The following is a 20,108-nucleotide window of genomic DNA, read 5'->3' on the forward strand; positions in this document are numbered from 1 at the left end:
ACGTAAAATCTAATTATTTAGCTTCAACTCTAGGATGATCAATAAAATATTGATAACCACTGAAATAATGCAATCTCAGCACGTGGTTTAAAGTTCAATTATTTCAGGCATTTGGTTAATCCGGGGTGGGGGAGGGGGGGGGGGGTTTTGATGGATTTACCACAAGTTATTAACATATTCACTATCAACAAATACTTGATCTTTTAATTTCGTGCATTAACTCTAATTTTCTTAATCTGATATCTTTGCATCTTATAGCTTTTAGACCTTTGTTATTTCAAATTTTAAAATCTGCTGGATACAGATAAAAAATTTCTTGCAAGAAATACCGGGTTTTTCGAGTTTGATGTGAATATTTAAGCGCTAAAGCATGGAGATATTTCAAGAAAATATGGCACGCTCTGTATAATAGTCAAAGCTTGAAATATTAAATTTTACGCCATCAGGTTGCAATGATAAAGGAAACACTAAATTACAGATTGAGGCTCTTTAAAAAATAAATGATTTATTTTCTTCACAGAATTATTTATGTAATTTCTTCCTCAAGTTAAAGTAATTTCAGCGCTGAGTCCCAGTTTTATAGTTTTCTGAGTATAATTGGTTAATGTTTATGCTAAAAGCTAAAAATGCAAGAAAGAATAAAAGATAAATCTGCAAAAACTACGATTTATGATCTTGCAATATTTTGCAATATTTTTTTTTGCAAGCGGTTTATCGTCATTATGTCTATTGACTTGGCAATCGTCATTATCAATATTGGAACAGTAATAATTTTTATAATTCTCAAACATACTTTATTGCTAATTTTCTAATCTCCAGTTCATGATCCATAGTTGTCAAATGCCATAATCATTAGTCCTAAATTTAGTCCATTTAAGATATTTTCATTCTTTATCATCAATCCTATAGAGGGCTTATTTGTAAGTCTTAAAGTCCTTACAAAGACACAAGTGACTACAAGTGACTATATGTGACTACAAGTGACTACAAGTGACTACAAGTGACTACATGTGACTTCAAGTGACTACATGTGACTATAGTGAGGTTCAAAATTAGGATTTTCCTTCGGGCGTGGATTCCATAACCCCCCACCCATCCTTCCCCCAGGGAATGATATTAGATTAAATATTATTTAAACAAATCTATTTGAGAAGAACCTAAATTTCAATGATATAAATCAATAAATCGTATAATAATAAATGAGTGACTAAAACTATTATATGTTCTTGTATCTCTAATATTACATAGAAAGAAAAGTAAACATATGTTCCTCAGCTAGCCGTTTAATTATACACTAACAGTAACACATATTACTCTATTTATAAGATTTATTACATTTATTTCTTTAACACAACACACTTTCGCTTAATCTTCATTTTACATCTTCATAACTCTGTATTTTTGTATCCTCCTGTTTCCTCCTGTATCCTCCTGTATCCTCCTGTATCCTCCTGCATCCTCCTGTATCCTCCTGTATCCTCCTGTATCAAGTTTAATTTTACAGATGATTTTAGAGTAAGACTAAGTATGCTGAGAGAGTCGCTTTCCTTAAACGTTTTTTCGTAAAATATTACTGTTTAGTGTTTACATATGTTTAAGAGTAAACAAAATGGCTGAACCTAGACACTGATGTGGTGTGAATTTGATAAAAAATCTCCCAACGGGCTTGTTTAGAAATAGATAGAGAACCATAAAGGATTATCTAAATCTAGATTGTGCCCCCCCCCCTCCTGCTCCCCCCACACACCTCCCCCCACCCGAGTACCGGGCTCTTTAATTATGTTAGGCGGGAATAGCCTTGTAGGGCGGGTGTAGCGGAAACCGACTATTTGGGGGCGGAACCAGGAGAAACTGTGAACACATTATTCAAATATTGGTTCCACGTTTATACAATACTTAGACCTCTTGTTCTATATTATGCAGGAGTAGGACAGGAGCAAGGTTTCTGCAGCGTTATAGGAGTAAACGAGAATAATTACTTGTCTTTTACAATTTAAGAAATTAAATTGAGTAAAACCTGGCAAGTATAAACTTTAAATTAATCAGTTAGATTAAGAAATAGTTTATTAACAACTCCCAACACTATTTAAACTCTCTACTCTTTAACAAAAAATTGAATAAGATATAAATAATATTATCTAAATTCTTATTTATTTTTACCATCGTTATCATGAAATAATATTTTTTTCCATAAAAAAAACAAATAGCTACTAAAGCTATAAAACACAAATCTAATATTTTCACTTAATTCTTATATTTATTTATAGGACACTTTTGGAAATTATGCATATTATGAATATTCTATGTATACATTTAACATTGATAATTCTCTCTCTACATTTCATCTTTGTGAAGAAACAATCTCAAGAACTGACGAGGGTCAACCCAGACCGAAATATATTTTCAATAAATGTGGAACTAACATCTACTTTTTTACTCTATAGAGGTTTGGTCCATCACCATCACTGAATTTTTCATACAATACACTGTGGGTTAACCACAATAATTTGTTACAGGCTCAATCTATATTGATTTGTCCTTATTATCATAAATATATTTGAGTATGATTAAGGATGAATGTTTATAAATTAAATGTTTTCTTCATTTTCTTTATCATTGTGCTAAACATCTTAATATTTGTATGTAATATCGAACTCCTGAAAACAAGGGGGTGGGGGCGCTTAGGGGCTTGGCCCCCCTGGAAGAAGAGTAAAAATATCACATTTTATTGGAATTAAGCGTCCAACGGAGTTGAGGTCCCCCTGGAAAGTGAAAAAGTTTGAGCCCCCCTGGACAAATTCTAGTTGCTCCTGGTACATAAAAATGCACTTATATATAAATTTAGCTTGTCTGTCTGTCTGTTTGTCTGTTTGTTTGTACCCATGAACGTCAAAACGGCTAAGCCGATCAGGCCCAAATTTTGTGTGGGACCTAACGTGGCCCCAGGGAACGTTTATGGCCAATTAGACTTTAAATATGTAATCTTGAAATATTTTTATCTTAAATTATTTAATTTTGTAAAATTTTGAAAATCCGCAAATTAATTTTTTTATACTGTACTAAGAGAAGATTTTCACAGATAAAGCCACAATTAAAAGCATAGTTATAAATATTTAAGTGATGTAGACTTACATCCTTCCCGGTGTGCCAAGTGTTATCCCGGATCTAAAAAGTTAAATGTTTGGTTCAAATATGAAGTTCAGATGCATTTTGGTTAAATTCGTTATATACATTTTGGGCAATTTCATATTTGCGCATTTAAAACTTTTTACGTCGTTATTTAAGCTTACACACTTCAACATTTTCTACTGTATAAAAAAGTAAAGGCCTTCATATATATGCTTGAAGGTTTCCTATATGTACACTGTACAGTGTACAGTGTATTGTACATGCTGTATGATAGCTCTGTATTATACCTCAGTACCGTGTACTTTGAAATAATAATTGCTGTATTATGAACTACAAGGAAGGATTGAGAGAGTAGCTCGGAGAAGAAATTAACATAAAAATCTGTTTGAATTCTGGACAATTCTAGGAAATAGGAAATATTCAACTTCAGGGGAATTTTAACATCGTTCTATAGTTTCTATAGGTACAAGGTTCTAGGTATGGTACTTAGGTAGGAGTTAGGTACAAGATTCTAGGTAGGAACTTAGGTAGGAACTAGGTACAAGATTCTAGGTAGGTACTTAGGTAGGAACTAGGTACTCGATTCTAGGCAGGAACTCAGGTAGGAACTAGGTACAAGATTCTAGGTAGGAACTTAGGTAGGAACTAGGATAAGATTCTAGGTAGGTACTTAGGGAACTAGGTACACGATTCTAGGTAGGAACTTAGGTAGGAACTAGGATAAGATTCTAGGTAGGAACTTAGGTAGGAACTAGGATAAGATTCTAGGTAGGTACTTAGTTAGGAACTAGGTACAAGATTCTAGGTAGGTACTTAGGTAGGAACTAGGCACAAGATTCTAGGTAGGAACTTAGGTAGGAACTAGGTACACGATTCTAGGTAGGAACTTAGGTAGGAACTAGGTACAAGATTCTAGGTAGGAACTTAGGTAGGAACTAGGATAAGATTCCAGGTAGGTACTTAGGTAGGAACTAGGCACAAGAATCTAGGTAGGTACTTAGGTAGGAACTAGGTACACGATTTTAGGTAGGAACTCAGGTAGGAACTAGGTACAAGATTCTAGGTAGGAACTTAGGTAGGAACTAGGATAAGATTCTAGGTAGGTACTTAGGTAGGAACTAGGATAAGATTCTAGGTAGGTACTTTGGTAGGAGCCAGGTACAAGATTCTAGGTAGATACTTAGGTAGAAACTCTAGTACTGTAGATGCCAGGAAGGTACTGGGGTAGGAGCTAGGTACCAGCTCCCAGGTAGGTACTTGGGTACTAAGTACTGCATTGATAAAAGGTTTACTAGGCACTACTTATAGTATACTATAGTTACTAGCTAGTAAATAATACATAGATTGGTAATGTGTAGGACCTATTTATACTAATTATAATGTAGTTATGAGGTAGAATAGATACTCAACAGTTTTATGTAGTTACTATGTAGGAGTATAACTAGGTACATTGGTACTAGGTTGGTACTATGATCGTTTGTTAATAGTTTAATACAAGACGTAAATAAATCCTGCCCTCTACCCCACCCCCTCCCTCCTCCTCCTCCCCCTCCACTTCTCCGTTTTAGTTTTAAGACAGGAGGGGGGAGAAGTTTCGAATTCATGCTTCAATTATATGCACATACATACTTCAAACATTTTATATTACGCAATAAATAATTTGCACACATATTTAAATCAATGACGTAAGGAAATTAAATGTTATATTGTTTAAATTGTTTAGATATGTTAAAGTAAGTATATTTATATTTTATATGATAATATGTCTCAAAAACTTGAAACATGGTGAAAAAGAACAAGGGAAGGGGGGGAGGGGGGAGAAAATATAGCAAAAGTCGATGAAATGATGTAATTATTTGATTTTATTTAATAGCTCTAATTCTCCTCCGAAACAAAAACTGTAAAGAAATACTTGAGAAAAAGCAACCTCTTTAGCAAATTCATTAAAAGTTCTTTTTAAAACATAAATTATAAGAATTCTAGAATTGACCTCTATCTGATAATCTTTTGTAATTTGTAAACTATACTTCGTGCTTTAAACAATTGTTTAAGCATGCATATAATTAATTTCAAAAGGTTTAAAAACTAAAAAAATGTGTTTTGAACTTTTCAAAAATATTAAAATTCACATGAATCATGAATCAGCTTTTATTCATCTGCACATAGCTTACATATACATCTTTCATTCAGGACTGCAGAATTGACCATTAATATAATTCTTTGTTCTAAATTTTCTTTAAGGTGAACTATTTATACCGGATATTAACACTAGAAATTCTCTCCTCGTTCTCTATCTTCTATTTATCTAAGTTCTTGATCTCCCCCCCCCCCCTCCCCGACCCCCTACAGTGTGTATCTTGGTTTCAGTTCCATTTTGTCGTTTTTCTTAGATCTAGTGTAAAATGTGAACCTAGTCAACGGACATCTGCCCCCCTTCACATAAATTCACACTGGGTCAAACTGGGGACAAAATTAGTTTATCTTTAAAAATATATTTCGAAAAATAAAATAATTCATTTTTTTCTTTTGAAAATTGAGGTATTTCAATCTTTTTTTATATCCCTGTCTGTTTGGCCCACTGTGCTGCGTGGCAGGCTGGATAGTTGTGAGCGGTATAAACTCCAGTTCTCTTCTGCCGGTTTATATACACACAGCTGAGATATAGTGAAATATATAAATATATATATAATATATGTTTACAAAATGTGATAAACAAGGAACCTGTACTTTTCCACGTACAATATATATACGTATTGTATTTATATATATTTAACTCCAGTAAAGAATGCTACAGTGAAAAATGCCAAAAGTTAATTTTTGAGTGAAATTAATCAAAGTAATTAGCATGAGCTTGTATTAATGAATAAATAATTAGTTAAATAGATAAGAGAGTATCTGGCCAACTAGTGTGCTTAAATAAAGATACTGATGTCTGGTGGACATGTTAGGAGGGGTGGAGAGACCCTCCCTGCCCCCCTCTAGGGAGGGTGTGGCCCCTGTACCCCGCCCCCCACATACAGATTGGAATCAGGTATTGTAATTAACCGAGTTAAAAGTATAAAATTTAACATAAACAAGAACTGTTAATTATTAAAACAGTTTTAAGGATTTATTTTATTAATTAACTAAATGATTGCCAGTTAATTGCCTTGGCCCTTGTTACAATATCAAACAGGCGCGCAACTAGACATTTGGTTAGGGGGGGGCTAGGTGGAAATATTTCGCGCGAAGGGCGAAAAATTTTTTTGGCCCCCCCCTTAACATTTTTAGGGGGGGGCAAGAAAAATGTGTGTTATACTTAAACAATAAAAAACTAACCTTTCCAACCTGATATTCAGTAAAGATTGAATGCTAGAACATTTGTGTAAGAAGTACTGAATATAAAGTATAGGTGTGTAAGGGCTTTGTTAGCCTGCTCGTGTGAGAATCAGGGTGAGAGAGGGGGGGGGGGTGGATAATAATGTTCACATTACAATTCTTTTAACACTAGTTTGGTTGAAAACAATATTTTATTGTATTGGATTACTTGCAAAAACAGTCCATGTACAGGTACAGTGTACAGGAGTACACTACTCGTGTATTTTATTGTACTTGGGGGTCCAAAAATAGCATACCAGGAAATTTTTTGTTTTAAAACAATTAAAGAATGGGAGATCAAAGAAATAAAGAGATTTCATAATATTTTTTATAATTATAATCTAGTAAAGAATTACTACTGTAGATCGCTTATCGATTTATTTATATAATGATCGGTATTGAAAATTGTGGGATAAATTTACAGGTCATATAGACCAATTCAAGAATATTGATTTTTACATTCTTAGCTTAAGTGTACAAAATGTAAATTATTTTTAGGTTCATTTTTTCCTGAACAAAATTCTTTTTAATTGAGAGTTTTTCCCTTGCAAAAATGTTCTTATTACATTTTTCTTAATTTACACCAATTGTGATGAGCAGAAAATGTCGATATTAAAATATTTCTCGAACGTCTTAAAATGTAAAATCTTTTTTTTTGATAAATTAATATTTAAAGTTTCTCAGAACAGGCATTAATTCAATATTTGAAACAGTTTTTTAGTTGATAATATTTATAATTCTTAACCCCACCCTCCCTTTCCTGTTAAGCTTAAATATATATATATTCTGAAACCAAGTTGAGTTCTAAATTTAGTTGCAAAGTATTTTAATTTTTATTTCTAAATGAACTGGACTTAAAATATCTTTTGAAATGTGTACAAGCAAGGAACATCCATTTTGTTTACATTAAAAGTGTACTGCAGCTTCTGGGAGGAATATAAACAAACTCAGAGCTGATTAGGTTTAGTTTATATTTAAAAAAAATAAAACTGCAGTACACTAGTTTGTAAACAATGTCTACGGGGTTCCGTATGTACTACTGTACCCTACATAAGTTGTACACGACCTGGCCACCTTAAATTTATCAACATGTATATTGTATACACAGGTTCCTGACGTATCTTTCTTGTGTACAATTACTTATAGTACTGTACATGAATTGTTGAAACCCCGAGCCCAAAACTTAAGACAGGGTATCGTTCTGAAAACTAGTTCTAAAACCCGGGTTTCACGAATGGGGTTAGGCAGTTTTAAGAATATTAATATTTTTGTTTTGAAATATTATTTTATTCAGTTTTTTTATATTCTTAATTTTTTTTGATTCTCTTAAATCAAAATCTACACAAATGTTAAGACCCCAAGAAGGAAACTCGGGAGTTTTGTTCAATGATACTCTTTTAAATTTCGGGCTCCGGATTCCTTAGTTTTTTGAACATGTACACAGGTTCCTGACGGATCTTTCTTATGTACAATTATTTTGTGTACTGTGCATGAATTGAACAAGCTCTGGATTTCATGATTGTGTGAATATGATGTACACATGCACGTGTTCCTGAAGTACACGTTATCCTGGCCGATCTTCCGTGTGTGCCGTACATGAATTGTACAAGCCCTGGATTCCTTGATTGTGTGAATATGTACACGTTATCCTGGCCGATCTTCCTTGTGTACCGTACATGAATTGTACAAGCCCTGGATTCCTTGATTGTGTGAATATGTACACGTTATCCTGGCCGATCTTCCTTGTGTACCGTACATGAATTGTACAAGTCCTGGATTCCTTGATTGTGTGAACATGTACACTTGGCAAGTAACAGATATTCCCCCCTCTCTAGATATCCTATATATACATTATATGCTAATTGGGAATTCTGAACAGACTCACAAACATTATACAGAGACAGAGATAATAAACGTAAACATTGACATTTTTACATTAACTTATCTATTTCTAGTTTTCTACGTCGAGGTTTAGTTAGATTGAATGCTAGAACATTTGTGTAAGAAGTACTGAATATAAAGTATAGGTGTGTAAGGGCTTTGTTAGCCTGCTCGTGTGAGAATCAGGGTGAGAGAGGGGGGGGGGGTGGATAATAATGTTCACATTACAATTCTTTTAACACTAGTTTGGTTGAAAACAATATTTTATTGTATTGGATTACTTGCAAAAACAGTCCATGTACAGGTACAGTGTACAGGAGTACACTACTCGTGTATTTTATTGTACTTGGATATCTCCTGAGATTGATATTACAGCCTTAACAGGGTCTTAACTTCCTCGATCTAGACACTTTGGGCCCTGACATCTCTCATTTTTCGGGCCCGGGAATTACCAAGTGTGAAATTCGTTAATGCAAAGCTTTTAAATTCTAGTTAAGTAAATGTTTCCAAAACATTTTAATTGTTAAAGCTCTGTCTCCGCCAGTACTTTTGAGGGTGCTTAAATTATTCAAGAATAGGAATGAAAACAATTCGTATTAAGCTGCCGGCATTTTAAATGGTATTCGAAGAAAATCTCAACATATAATTATATATTGAGATATATATATATATATATATATATATATATATATATATATATATATATATATATATTAAATAGTATCATAGTTTACAAGGTTTATAGAAAAATGCCTTGAGCTTACAAGTTTCTGCAAACAAATATTTTTACATTTAAATCCAAATATCCAGTATTTTGGCAATTTTAATATTTGCAAATATTGCAAAGGTCGTCCATGCATTTCTTGATTTATTCTGAAAGCGGAGACTGGAAATCCAAGCTTGCGGAACTAAATTGACCTTGAGCCTTTCAATAAATATCAAGGAAATTTATTTCATGTGTAGACAGTCATTTTGCAAAACATTATTTTTAATTAAATTTGTTTTTTTAAAGAGGAAACTTCTATCCCATTTATTCTTTGAATGTGATTTCTTGGTTCCTTGTTCCAGGTTTCTTCTTTTCTTCTGTTTTTTTAACTTTGGGTTCCTAGCTTTCCGTCTTTTGGTTCAGTTATCTAATCAAGGTTCCAGGTTTTGTTTTCTGATTTCTGGCGCCGGGTTCCTAGTTTCCTGTCTTTAGGTTCCTATTAAAGCTGTAGGTTCCATCCGGTTTTCTAGATTTAGGTTCCTGTTTTGTTTTCTGATTTCTAGCGCCGGGTTCCTAGTTTCCTGTCTTTAGGTTCCTATTAAAGCTGTAGGTTCCATCCGGTTTTCTAGATATAGGTTCCTGTTTTGTTTTCTGATTTCCAGCGTCGGGTTCCTAGTCTGTCTTTAGGTTCCCAATAAAGATTTAGGTTCCAGTGTTCCATATTTAGGTTTTAGGTTATTTTGAGTTCTAGCGTCGGGTTCTTAGTTTTCTGTTCTAGGTTCCTATTAAAGCTATAGGTTCCAATATTTAGGTTCTAGGTTTGTTTGATTTCTAGCCTCGGGTTCCTAGTTTTCTAAAGCTAATTCCAATGTTTAGGTTCTGGTTTTTTTTTTATTTCTAGCTCCGGGCTCCTAGTCTGTCTTTAGGTTTCTGACAAAGCTATAAGTTCCAATATTTAGGTTCTAGGTTTGTTTGATTTCTAGCCTCGGGTTCCTAGTTTTCTTAAAGCTTTAGGTTCCAATATTTAGGTTCTAGGTTTGTTTGATTTCTAGCTCCGGGTTCCTAGTTTACTATCTCTAGGTTCCCTGTCAAGCTTGAACCTGTTCTAAGATTTAAATACAAGATTTAATATATATTCTATTTGGCGTAATTACAATACTATGTTCAACCATGCAATCTGACAGACAGTTCTACACACACACACACACACACACTATTCATCATGATTCACACACAATCACAATCTCTAAACTGTAAACACGCACAAAAACAAACATTAGAAAATATTTAGCACACATAAACTCACACATAGATCATATATATATGTATGTGGACGGAACTACGATTTATCTAACTTTCAAAATATTTAAAAATGATTTTTTATTAAAATTGTTTTTAATGTTTTTGCAAAAACAATTTTTCAAAAAATGTTGTTAAAAAAGGTTTGTAAGAACTAGTTAAGATAAGGAATGCATTTTTATTAAAGTAAGAACTTTAAAATAAGCTATTGCTATTAAATGCAGAAATTAATAGAAAGATATATTTATTGGCGACATATTTAGTTGTATATCTCCCTAATATATTCCCCCACCGTAAATATAGTTAGGTAATGTAGTTGTAGCTGTAGCTGTAGCTGTAGCTCTAGCTCTAGCTCTAGCTGTAGCTACAGCTGAAGCTGAAGCTTTAGAATGTAGCTAAAGCTGTAGAATCTAGCTGTATCTGTAGAATCTAGCTGTAGCTTTAGAATGTATCTGAAGCTGTAAAAGATAGCTGTAGCTTTAGAATGTACAGTTTAGGCTGTAGAATGTAGCTGAAAGTGTATCTGTAGCTGTAGCTGTGGCTGTAACACTGTATCTGTAGCTATGGCTGTATTTTATTATTCTGTTTTGTTTTACTGCCAATTTATTACTGTTCTGCAGTAGTAGTCAGAGGGGGGAATAGAACAATTTAGGAAATATGTAGAGTTCCCAGCATAGAGTTCCTAGCATAGAGTTCCCAGCATATCCTAATTAATTTGACTGATAATATTTTTGAAATTTTTCAAATTTAAATTACGGGAATAAAAGTTACTCCCGCCGTTTACCCGCACTTGAACGATTTTACCGGAAACTCAAAATTTCGCTTTTTAAGTCGTTCTGCTCAACTAAGAATCTCAAAACCAAGCTATGAACATTCCCGTAGATCTCCCGAGTTCCCCAATAAAAATTTGAGAAAAATTGGTTCAGTGGTTTCTGAGTTACGATCGGACAAACAAACAGACAGACGGTCAGACAAACAGAGATTTACTGGTATGTTCTTGTCGTGGATTTGTGTCCCCCGAGCGCCATGAATTGTAGAATAAATTTTGATCTGGGAAAGTTAAAGATGATGATTAGTATTTGACAAGTTTGCTGAGTTCTCCTAACTATAGGATTAGGAAAATATCTTAGTTTTATTTTGAAGGAAGAACTAGAAGTTGACATGTCTAAATTCTTAGATTTTAATCTGGTGTAGGAATTGATATGTATGTGAATCTGGATGAGAATGGATTAGTGATTGTAGATGCATCTGGATGAGTGTGAGTGTAGATGTATCTGGATGAGTATGAGTGTAGATTTATCTGGATGAGTGTGAGTGTAGATGTATCTGGATGAGTGTGAGTGTAGATATATCTGGATGAGTATGAGTATAGATATATCTGGATGGGTATGAGTGTAGATGTATCTGGATGAGTGTGAGTGTAGATGAATCTGGATGAGTATGAGTGTAGATGTATCTAGTTGAGTATGAGTGTAGATATATCTGGATGAATATGAGTATAGATGTATCTGGATGAGTATGAGTGTAGATGTATCTGGATGAGTATGAGTATAGATGTATCTGGATGAGTGTGAGTGTAGATGTATCTGGATGAGTATGAGTGTAGATATATCTGGATGAGTATGAGTGTAGATATATCTGGATGAGTGTGAGTGTAGATATATCTGGATGAGTGTGAGTATAGATGTATCTGGATGAGTATGAATGTAGATGTATCTGGATGAGTGTGAGTGTAGATGTATCTGGATGAGAATGGACCAAGGTTGGATACAAGCCAACACCAGTCATTAATCAAACTCAACGTTTTTTGCCGTCACATTGATATTTTAGAGACATTTTCCTGAAATGATGCCTAATGACAATAAGATAATTATTTTCTCCCTTTTATTCATTTTTCCTTCCCCCCTTGCTTCCCCAGCATTTCATCTATTTGTCCTTCCTAGGCCTGCTGGTTTATAGGAGATAGTTTAGATTTCAGTTTATCTCCTCCTGCTAGCTCCAGCTAGGGAGTAAACCTGGTGTATATATACACTCCACTGCATGTCGGGACAAGAAGAGAAATGAAACCTACGGTAAAAATCATGTCACGAAATAATTTCGTGTTTCATACTTGATGTTCTTTATCAAAACAGATATAACAGTATCAAGTTCTCCAAATCGAAACGTTGTAATGATCTGAACCTCAATAGTTTTCAACTAATTTCGACCAAATTTTTATAATTTAAAAATTGAAACTCAAAGCTCACTGATTAAATTATAAATCATAATTCTATTTTTAGCTATCAAACCATCTAAATATACTAAAACCTGTTTATGGATTTATTTGAAGATTTAAAGGGCAGTATATTTTTTAAATACCGATTTTTGTTCAAATGAAAAAGTGCAATTTTTGTTTTTTTTATCTGTGAAATAACATGAAAAGTCGCATTAAAAAGACTGGTCAGTGTTCAACAGATGTGTATTTTTATACATTTGAACTATGCAACTGTTTGATAAACAACTTTCAACTCAAGATGCCGGGGCTGACTGCAGAATAAACTTTTGTATACTTTACTGTAAACTTTGTTTCTATTAAAATGAGTTTCGATTTGACTCGTGATGTTTGAAGAAAACAGGAAAAGATTAAAAAATGACAAGCGTACTTCAGTATTATAGATGTTAACTTTAACAACAAATTGTTAAAAAATAAATCCCTGTTCAATTCAAATTAGTTAAATTACTTAGCCATCAGTCCCCCCCACCCTCTTGAAGACTTTTCCACCATTTTTATTCATCCCAGCCTTCCTTTCCTACGTTTTTATTCATCCCATTTTTATACCGTTTTTACTCATCCCAACCTTCTTTTCTTCCGTTTTCCTCGTCCCAACCTTCTTATCTATTTGCTGTTTTATTATTTATATCTACATCTAGCTTTTTATCTTGATAAATACACGTTACTTGAAACATTTTAGTAAATATGTTTTTTAATCTATTTTTATTTATTTTTCCTGGGTATTAATCCTAAGATTAATTTTTTCGAAACAATTATGAATATTTACAGCTTTTTATTGATTTTAGGAAAAGTACTGATTTAATTGTGTTAATTGCAGCACTAAATATATATTGATATTCAAGATTGTATAATTAAAACATAAAAATAAATAAAAAAACATCTGTATCTAACTTTCTTTGTTATCTGTTCCAATTTTAAATAGAAATGAAATTTTAAATTTAACAAATGATAAATGTGAATATTAATTTTATATCTTGGGAAACTTGAGAAAACATAGGAAAACTCAATATAAGCGTCAGATCATAATGTACGCACAAGTTAAAACCGTTTATGATAATTCACTTACTCAAGGATAGTGCAAGGATAGTGCAAGGATAGTTTAGGATAGTGCATACTATACAATCCATTTTGACATGGCCATTGGTCATCCGTGATATCTAATTGTTGGATATTGTAATGAATGATTTATGGAAAATCGTAAACATTCCCCTGTTACAAAGACTCCCCCCCCATACCCTCCAGCTATATTCAGGCGAGCTGAAATGGGGCGGGTAGGCCCGGTAGGGGAAGGGGGCGGCTGTCCTCTTCGAAACCGTAATTTGAAAATCGGGAGAATTTTCAAGTTTATTTAGTTTAATCTGTTAACTTTACTACAAAGTGAGGGATTCTAACATATATATTTAATTATATTCAATACTTAACTTACTTTTCAAGGGGATTTTTTTTGTTTAAATTTTCTTTTTATGTCTATTCCTGACATTTTCTTTATTGTATAATTCAATCATATCTACATCTAGCTTTTTATCTTGATAAATACACGTTACTTGAAACATTTTAGTAAATATGTTTTTTAATCTATTTTTATTTATTTTTCCTGGGACCAATTAGTCCAGGTGCGGCAGTTAAAAACTGATATAGGAAAATAGTATTAAAGATAAAAAAAATGTATCGATAAATTCAGAAATTTGGAAGATCATAAAGAATTCAAACTTAGGAAAGGAGAATTAAGGATTCCTTAAATCAATTGAGAATTTAGGATACCTGTATAGACTAGAAAATTCTAGGGAGTTAAAGGATTAAGGATTTAAATTAGAGGATTAAAGCAACCAAGTTTAAGGAAAAGCGAGAGTTCAAGTTTGGGAGAGTTTCAGAATTAAAGTATGAAGACTTAAGGTTTAGACTTTTGGAGGTTTTCGTTTTTGATGGATTAGAGGAGTAGAGGATTGAAGGATTAAGATAGGAAATGTAGTATTGAAGATGTGAATATGAGGAGAGAATAACCATTTGGTGGAACACTATCCAATATCGATTTTTAGGATTAGAAATCCTAACCGGGGTATACATACATATATATACATATATATTATATATACCATCTATGTGGAACTATTTTTTAATAAATAGTTGTGTGAAATTAATAATGTTTAAGTCTTTAAAGCTTCTTGTTATTTTGAATAAAAAATAATACGCACAAGTGTTCTTTACAATATTAAGCAAATAAGAAATAAACATTGAGCGGGGAGGTGTCCAATGAATATATTTTTTTAGGAAAATTGTACATTGATTTTTCTCTTTCATGTTTGATTAACCAAAGTTAATTATAGTTAATGTTTCAGTTCAATTAGGTAATTCTGAATTAGAATTAAATTAAATTCTACTACACTTAGTTCAGTTGATTTTTACAGACCAAATCAATTAAATTCTACTACACTTAGTTCAGTTGATTTTTACAGACCAAATCAATTAAAAATGATGTCACTGTCAGCAAATCTGAAATTATTATCCTATCTGCTAAACCTAATCCTATCTGCTAACTTAATCCTATCGCTAAACTTAATCCTATCTGCTAAACTTAATTCTATCGCTAAACTTAATCCTATCTGCCAAACTTAATCCTATCTGCTAAACTTAATCCTATCTCCTAAACTTTATCAATCTGTGAAACTTAATCCAATCTGCAAACATAATCCTATCTGCTAAACTTTAGTCAGTCTGCAAAATGTAATCCTATCTCTTAAATGTTATCCTATCTGCTAATTTTAATCCCATCTTTTAAGCATAATCATATCCGCTAAACTTATGATTTGTCATATTTAATCTCCCACGTTAAACCAATCCTTGCCGTTTAATATAATCTTGTCTGTTAAATCTAATCTTGTTTGTAAAATTTAATCTTGTTTGAATGCTCTTGAAAGTTAATGTAAAGTAATCCATTGCCTCGAGTCTCCGGGTACCATATTAAACTGGGAGTAAACTCAGTCCCCTGTATTAAAGTTCTATCTTACCCTAATTTCAATATTTTAACTTACAGAAACTTGAACTAAACTTCATAATCATTTATTGCGGCGAGTTCTCAAGTTTTAAGCGACGTTTCCTCCTATTTTTCATCTTTCTTTTCTTTATTTGAAATTTGAAATTGTTCAAACTTTTGAAATTTGAAAGGTGTAAATTATTACAGTTGAGAGGTTTCAAGTTGGGGTTGGGGGGAGACTTTGTAGTTAATGCACGTGCACAAACTTTTTTGCATTTCTAACATTTTGTATTTGGAGGGAGAAGGGACTAATATAAACAGATATTTGAACTTTTCTCGACTTTTGACTATTATGATTATTATAATTATTATTGTGTAAAAAGGTTGGCTGGCTGCCAGCTAATCTGACTATTCTCTCAAGAAATCCGTATCCACTATCCAGATATACATATATAAATACATAGTATCTTTTATCTTTAAATAAAACAAAATCATATTTTTTCCCTACATTTTCAAAACATTAGAGTTTTCTATCACTGTCAATAACAAATCTACAAAGAAACAAATCCCTATGTTCAAACTGTAATTTTCTAATCGCTTTAGCTCTGTATCCTGGTGATTTAGACCTTTGAGATTTATAATTATAAATTTCTGTAGATCAAAGTTAAAATATCAAAGGTTTTCATAAACGTCAGGTTCCAAAGATGTAGGGACTTTAAAATTAGAGATATACACAAGTCAAGTGTAGAGATTCTTTAATACTTAATAGTTTGTTATGTCTCACACTCCCCCTCCCCCCCCTGCCTCACACTCCCCCTCCCCCCTGCCTCTGATTATACTTGTGTAGTCTCTGTAGCCAGAAACAATAAGATGGATGACTCTCAAATTAAAGCTTTGTCTTCCTGATTTATATCTCCTTGACATAGGGACCGTTCCAGATATTTATATCAGGTTCAGGACCGTTCCAGATATTTATATAAGATTCAGGACCGTTCCAAATATTTCTATCAGGTACAGGACCGTTCCAAGGTTATGTGTAGAAGTGGCCATTATAAAAACATCTAATTCGGAATCGTTCTAAAATTAGAATCATCTGAAAAATATTTTTGAAATTTACATTTTAGCGAAGTATATTCAGCCCTGAGTTAAGGCCGCCCAATAGCTTAATTATAAACATATTAGGTTTATAAATTCTATCAGGTCTTAATCAAGATATAGAAGGATATAAACCTGATAGGAAAATAAATAGAATACATTTAGATTGATGGCAAGAAGTTGTATGAAGATTGGAAGGAATACGATTGATGCGTGGATATATATACAGATATAGGAGTTCCATCAAGTTAAATTAGACTAGTTATACAATATATACATATATATATATATAATTCATATTGTATAATTGAAAATAGTTGTAATGTATAAACTTTATAACACGTCGGTGACGATGTGAAATTGTTGGAAGGTTCTGGAGATGTTTATGGTTCTCGGTGTCCTGTAAACCTGAACCCTTTGTGTGGTGAGACCTGAGACCTGATACAAAACCATTCCTGAGATTTAATACGTTCTATACTCACATTTAAACTATTCATTCCTTCCTAACTTTAATTTAGTTTCTTCAACCTTCTATCTACCTTACATCTTTTACCTATTCCTAACCTTCTTTTCTTCCGTTTTCCTCATCCCAACCTTCTTTTCTTCCGTTTTCCTCGTCCCAACCTTCTTTTCAGTCGTTTTCCTCATCCCAACCTTCTTTTCAGTCGTTTTCCTCATCCCAATCTTTTCAGCCGTTTTCCTCATCCCAACCTTCTTTTCCACCATTTTTATTCATCCCAGCCTTCCTTTCCTACGTTTTTATTCATCCCATTTTTATACCGTTTTTACTCATCCCAACCTTCTTTTCTACCGTTTTTAAAAAAACTGCTTTCTTTCCTCCTTCTTTTATTTCCCTAGTTTTTCCCCAGTTTCTTATTTTTTCCCTAAATTTTGTTCTTACATTCTTAAAACTTTTTTCTATTTCCAGTTCCAGTTAGTGTGTAGTTCTGAATATTTTTGTATCCTAGTATTTTAGCACAACTAAGGGAGAAACTGTTCTTGCTTTATATTGAATATCTGCTCTCCCCCACCTTCTTTCCAACATAACCCCCTCCTTCTTCCCCCCCCCCTCCTTCATCCCCCCGTCCTCCTCCTTTTCTAGATAAATCAACAAAGAGAAACTTATGGAGGTTGTGGATTCTTGAAATCTATGAAAACCGTGTCAACTGTTTTTTTAACCAAATGTTGTGTGTTTGTGACTCTTCAGTCAAGTTTAAGGGGTCTTTTATCTATATACGCGTGTAATATTATGTTACTGGATTTAATTTCAGAATATTAATTTTGATAATTTGTAAAACTGATTAGTATTTTTTTATTCACGTGCGCCTTCCTTTCCTCTTGGTGATGTTTAATTATTTGCTTAAAAGATAATCTTTACTTAAAGAATATTATAACTCTTTAGAATGAGATACCCTTAATCCCGATTACTTAATCTGAGTATCCAATGGACACACTTTTCATTTTCTTCTTAATTCTCCCTTTTGGGATACCCCCCCTTCTGTATAAAAGTTACTTTTGATAAGAATTGCAGACAGGATGCTTTATCGATTGGACTAATATCCTATTGAACTAAAGTCAGCTGTTTAGCAGCGGGCTTTTAGAGCATTTAAACAAATAAAAACTTAGTCACGTTAATTTTAACTTAATAAAAAACATATTTTATCACATTTGAGGACTAAAGTCGTTTTGAACGTTATTCTTAATAAACATTAATCCAAAACTTACGTTCGTTCAATCAACTTTTAGTTCAACTGATATGACACTATCTAATGCGCAAAAAAACTGGGTTTTCAATAGTTAAAGAGCGCATATTAACATGACACGCTGATTGGTTGAATTTAAAAACTTCTTTCTTGGATATCGAATGCGTATTATCCTAATATCGGGTTTAGTCAAGCCAGATCAAACATTGATCTCGATATCCACCATTCTAAAGTTTCCAGCTCTGAACACTTTTGTATTGGGGAATATATTACGAAACCTTACAAGCCAATATATCCCCTCCCTTCTACATTCTGCAATCCATCCTTTTCCTTGATCCCTGTTTTTAATTCTACTTCTATTTATACATACAGTGAGACTCATAAAACTGTTGTAAAGGAAGACGATATTTAAGCAATCTTTTGTGTATTTGATGTTGTTATAAAGCAAATAGTTCTACCAGTATCTTGAGAATAAACTAATTCAGTGAAATTGATCTTTGTACATTGTACTTAAGTCTTGATAATCGTCATCTTATTCCACAGATATATGGGCCTTACTTTTCTCTATTCCATACGTTATTTATTTACGTTATATTTTAAGTGTATATATAATATTCTATGGCTTTTACTAAACATAGTTATTTCAGTTTTTCGACGAACCACGATACATATCAAGCCTTCCAGCTATATTCATACATTACAAATTTATCTTCTGTCCACCCCTCCCAGCGGTATACCCTCAACCCCCTACCCCCTATTTATTAAGATTATAGTACCTAGAGAACTTCGAGTATTCGGGAAATATTTATATACATATATAATATATACAAATATATACATTTGTATATAAAAATGTTAGTACTTCTTAAAAACGTAACAATTAAAACCTTTATATCCAGTGCTACAAATAAGTTTTGTTAGTGTTAAGGTTAAACCTAAAGCACCTCATGATACTTTTTGCACAAATAAATGCACACATTTTTATTTTGACTGCGCAGAAAATAATTAGAGAACGTCTCTGAGAACATTTTTCGTCAATTGAATTTTAATTTAAATATGACATTTATTATGAATGTGTTCATTCAGCAGATTTTCAGGAAAATTTGAATTCCAAGTTTTGTATTTCAACATTTTGTTAAATATTTTCAACAGTTTATTTTATATTTGATTTAAAACACACTTTATTGGTTATTAGAATATTAGGTTACAGTTTAGAGGCAAGCTTATCGGTTGGTAGGGTAAGGGTTGTCGGGTTAAAAAATGTTGGGAAGGGAAGTACGATCGATAAAAGATAAAGAAAAAGTTTTATTGAAGAACAAGATTAAAGGACTGTGGAAATCATGTTTCTTGTAGCTGGGGTGATCCGTGCGATGTTATAGTCTGTGTAGTTTGTATGTGCGTTTGTAGATGATTAGGTAAGGTTTAGGTTTAGGACCCCCCGGAACTAACCAAACCTGACCAGGGTCTTAAACCCAGTATTCTACACAATTTAATCAAAATCAAGTTATCATTTGGAAACCAGAACTTTTACATGGACCTCATTGTACCTTTTTGTACATCATGTACTTTTCTTACTTTTCTGTACTTTCCTGTACCTTACTGTACCTTCCTGTACCTTCCTGTACCTTCCTGTACCTTCCTGTACCTTCCTGTACCTTCCTGTTCCTTCCTTTACCTTGCTGTACCTTTCTGTAC

At 33.0% G+C, this 20,108-nt stretch overlaps 1 protein-coding gene across 1 annotated transcript in view; it reads left to right on the plus strand.

Moving 5' to 3' along the window:
• The first annotated feature begins 5,752 nt into the window (after positions 1 to 5,752).
• Positions 5,753 to 20,108, plus strand: part of LOC111708251 (zinc finger protein 609) — a 41,561-nt gene continuing 27,205 nt past the window's right edge. Inside the window, exon 1 of the mRNA XM_023481572.1 lies at positions 5,753 to 6,160. Coding sequence (XP_023337340.1) covers positions 6,071 to 6,160 — 90 coding nt within the window. The 5' untranslated portion in view covers positions 5,753 to 6,070. The remainder of the gene's footprint in view (positions 6,161 to 20,108) is intronic.

The sequence above is a fragment of the Eurytemora carolleeae genome, unplaced genomic scaffold (genome assembly GCF_000591075.1).
Source record: "Eurytemora carolleeae unplaced genomic scaffold, Eaff_2.0 scaffold842, whole genome shotgun sequence".
In the NCBI taxonomy this organism is placed as follows: Eukaryota; Metazoa; Arthropoda; class Copepoda; order Calanoida; family Temoridae; genus Eurytemora; species Eurytemora carolleeae.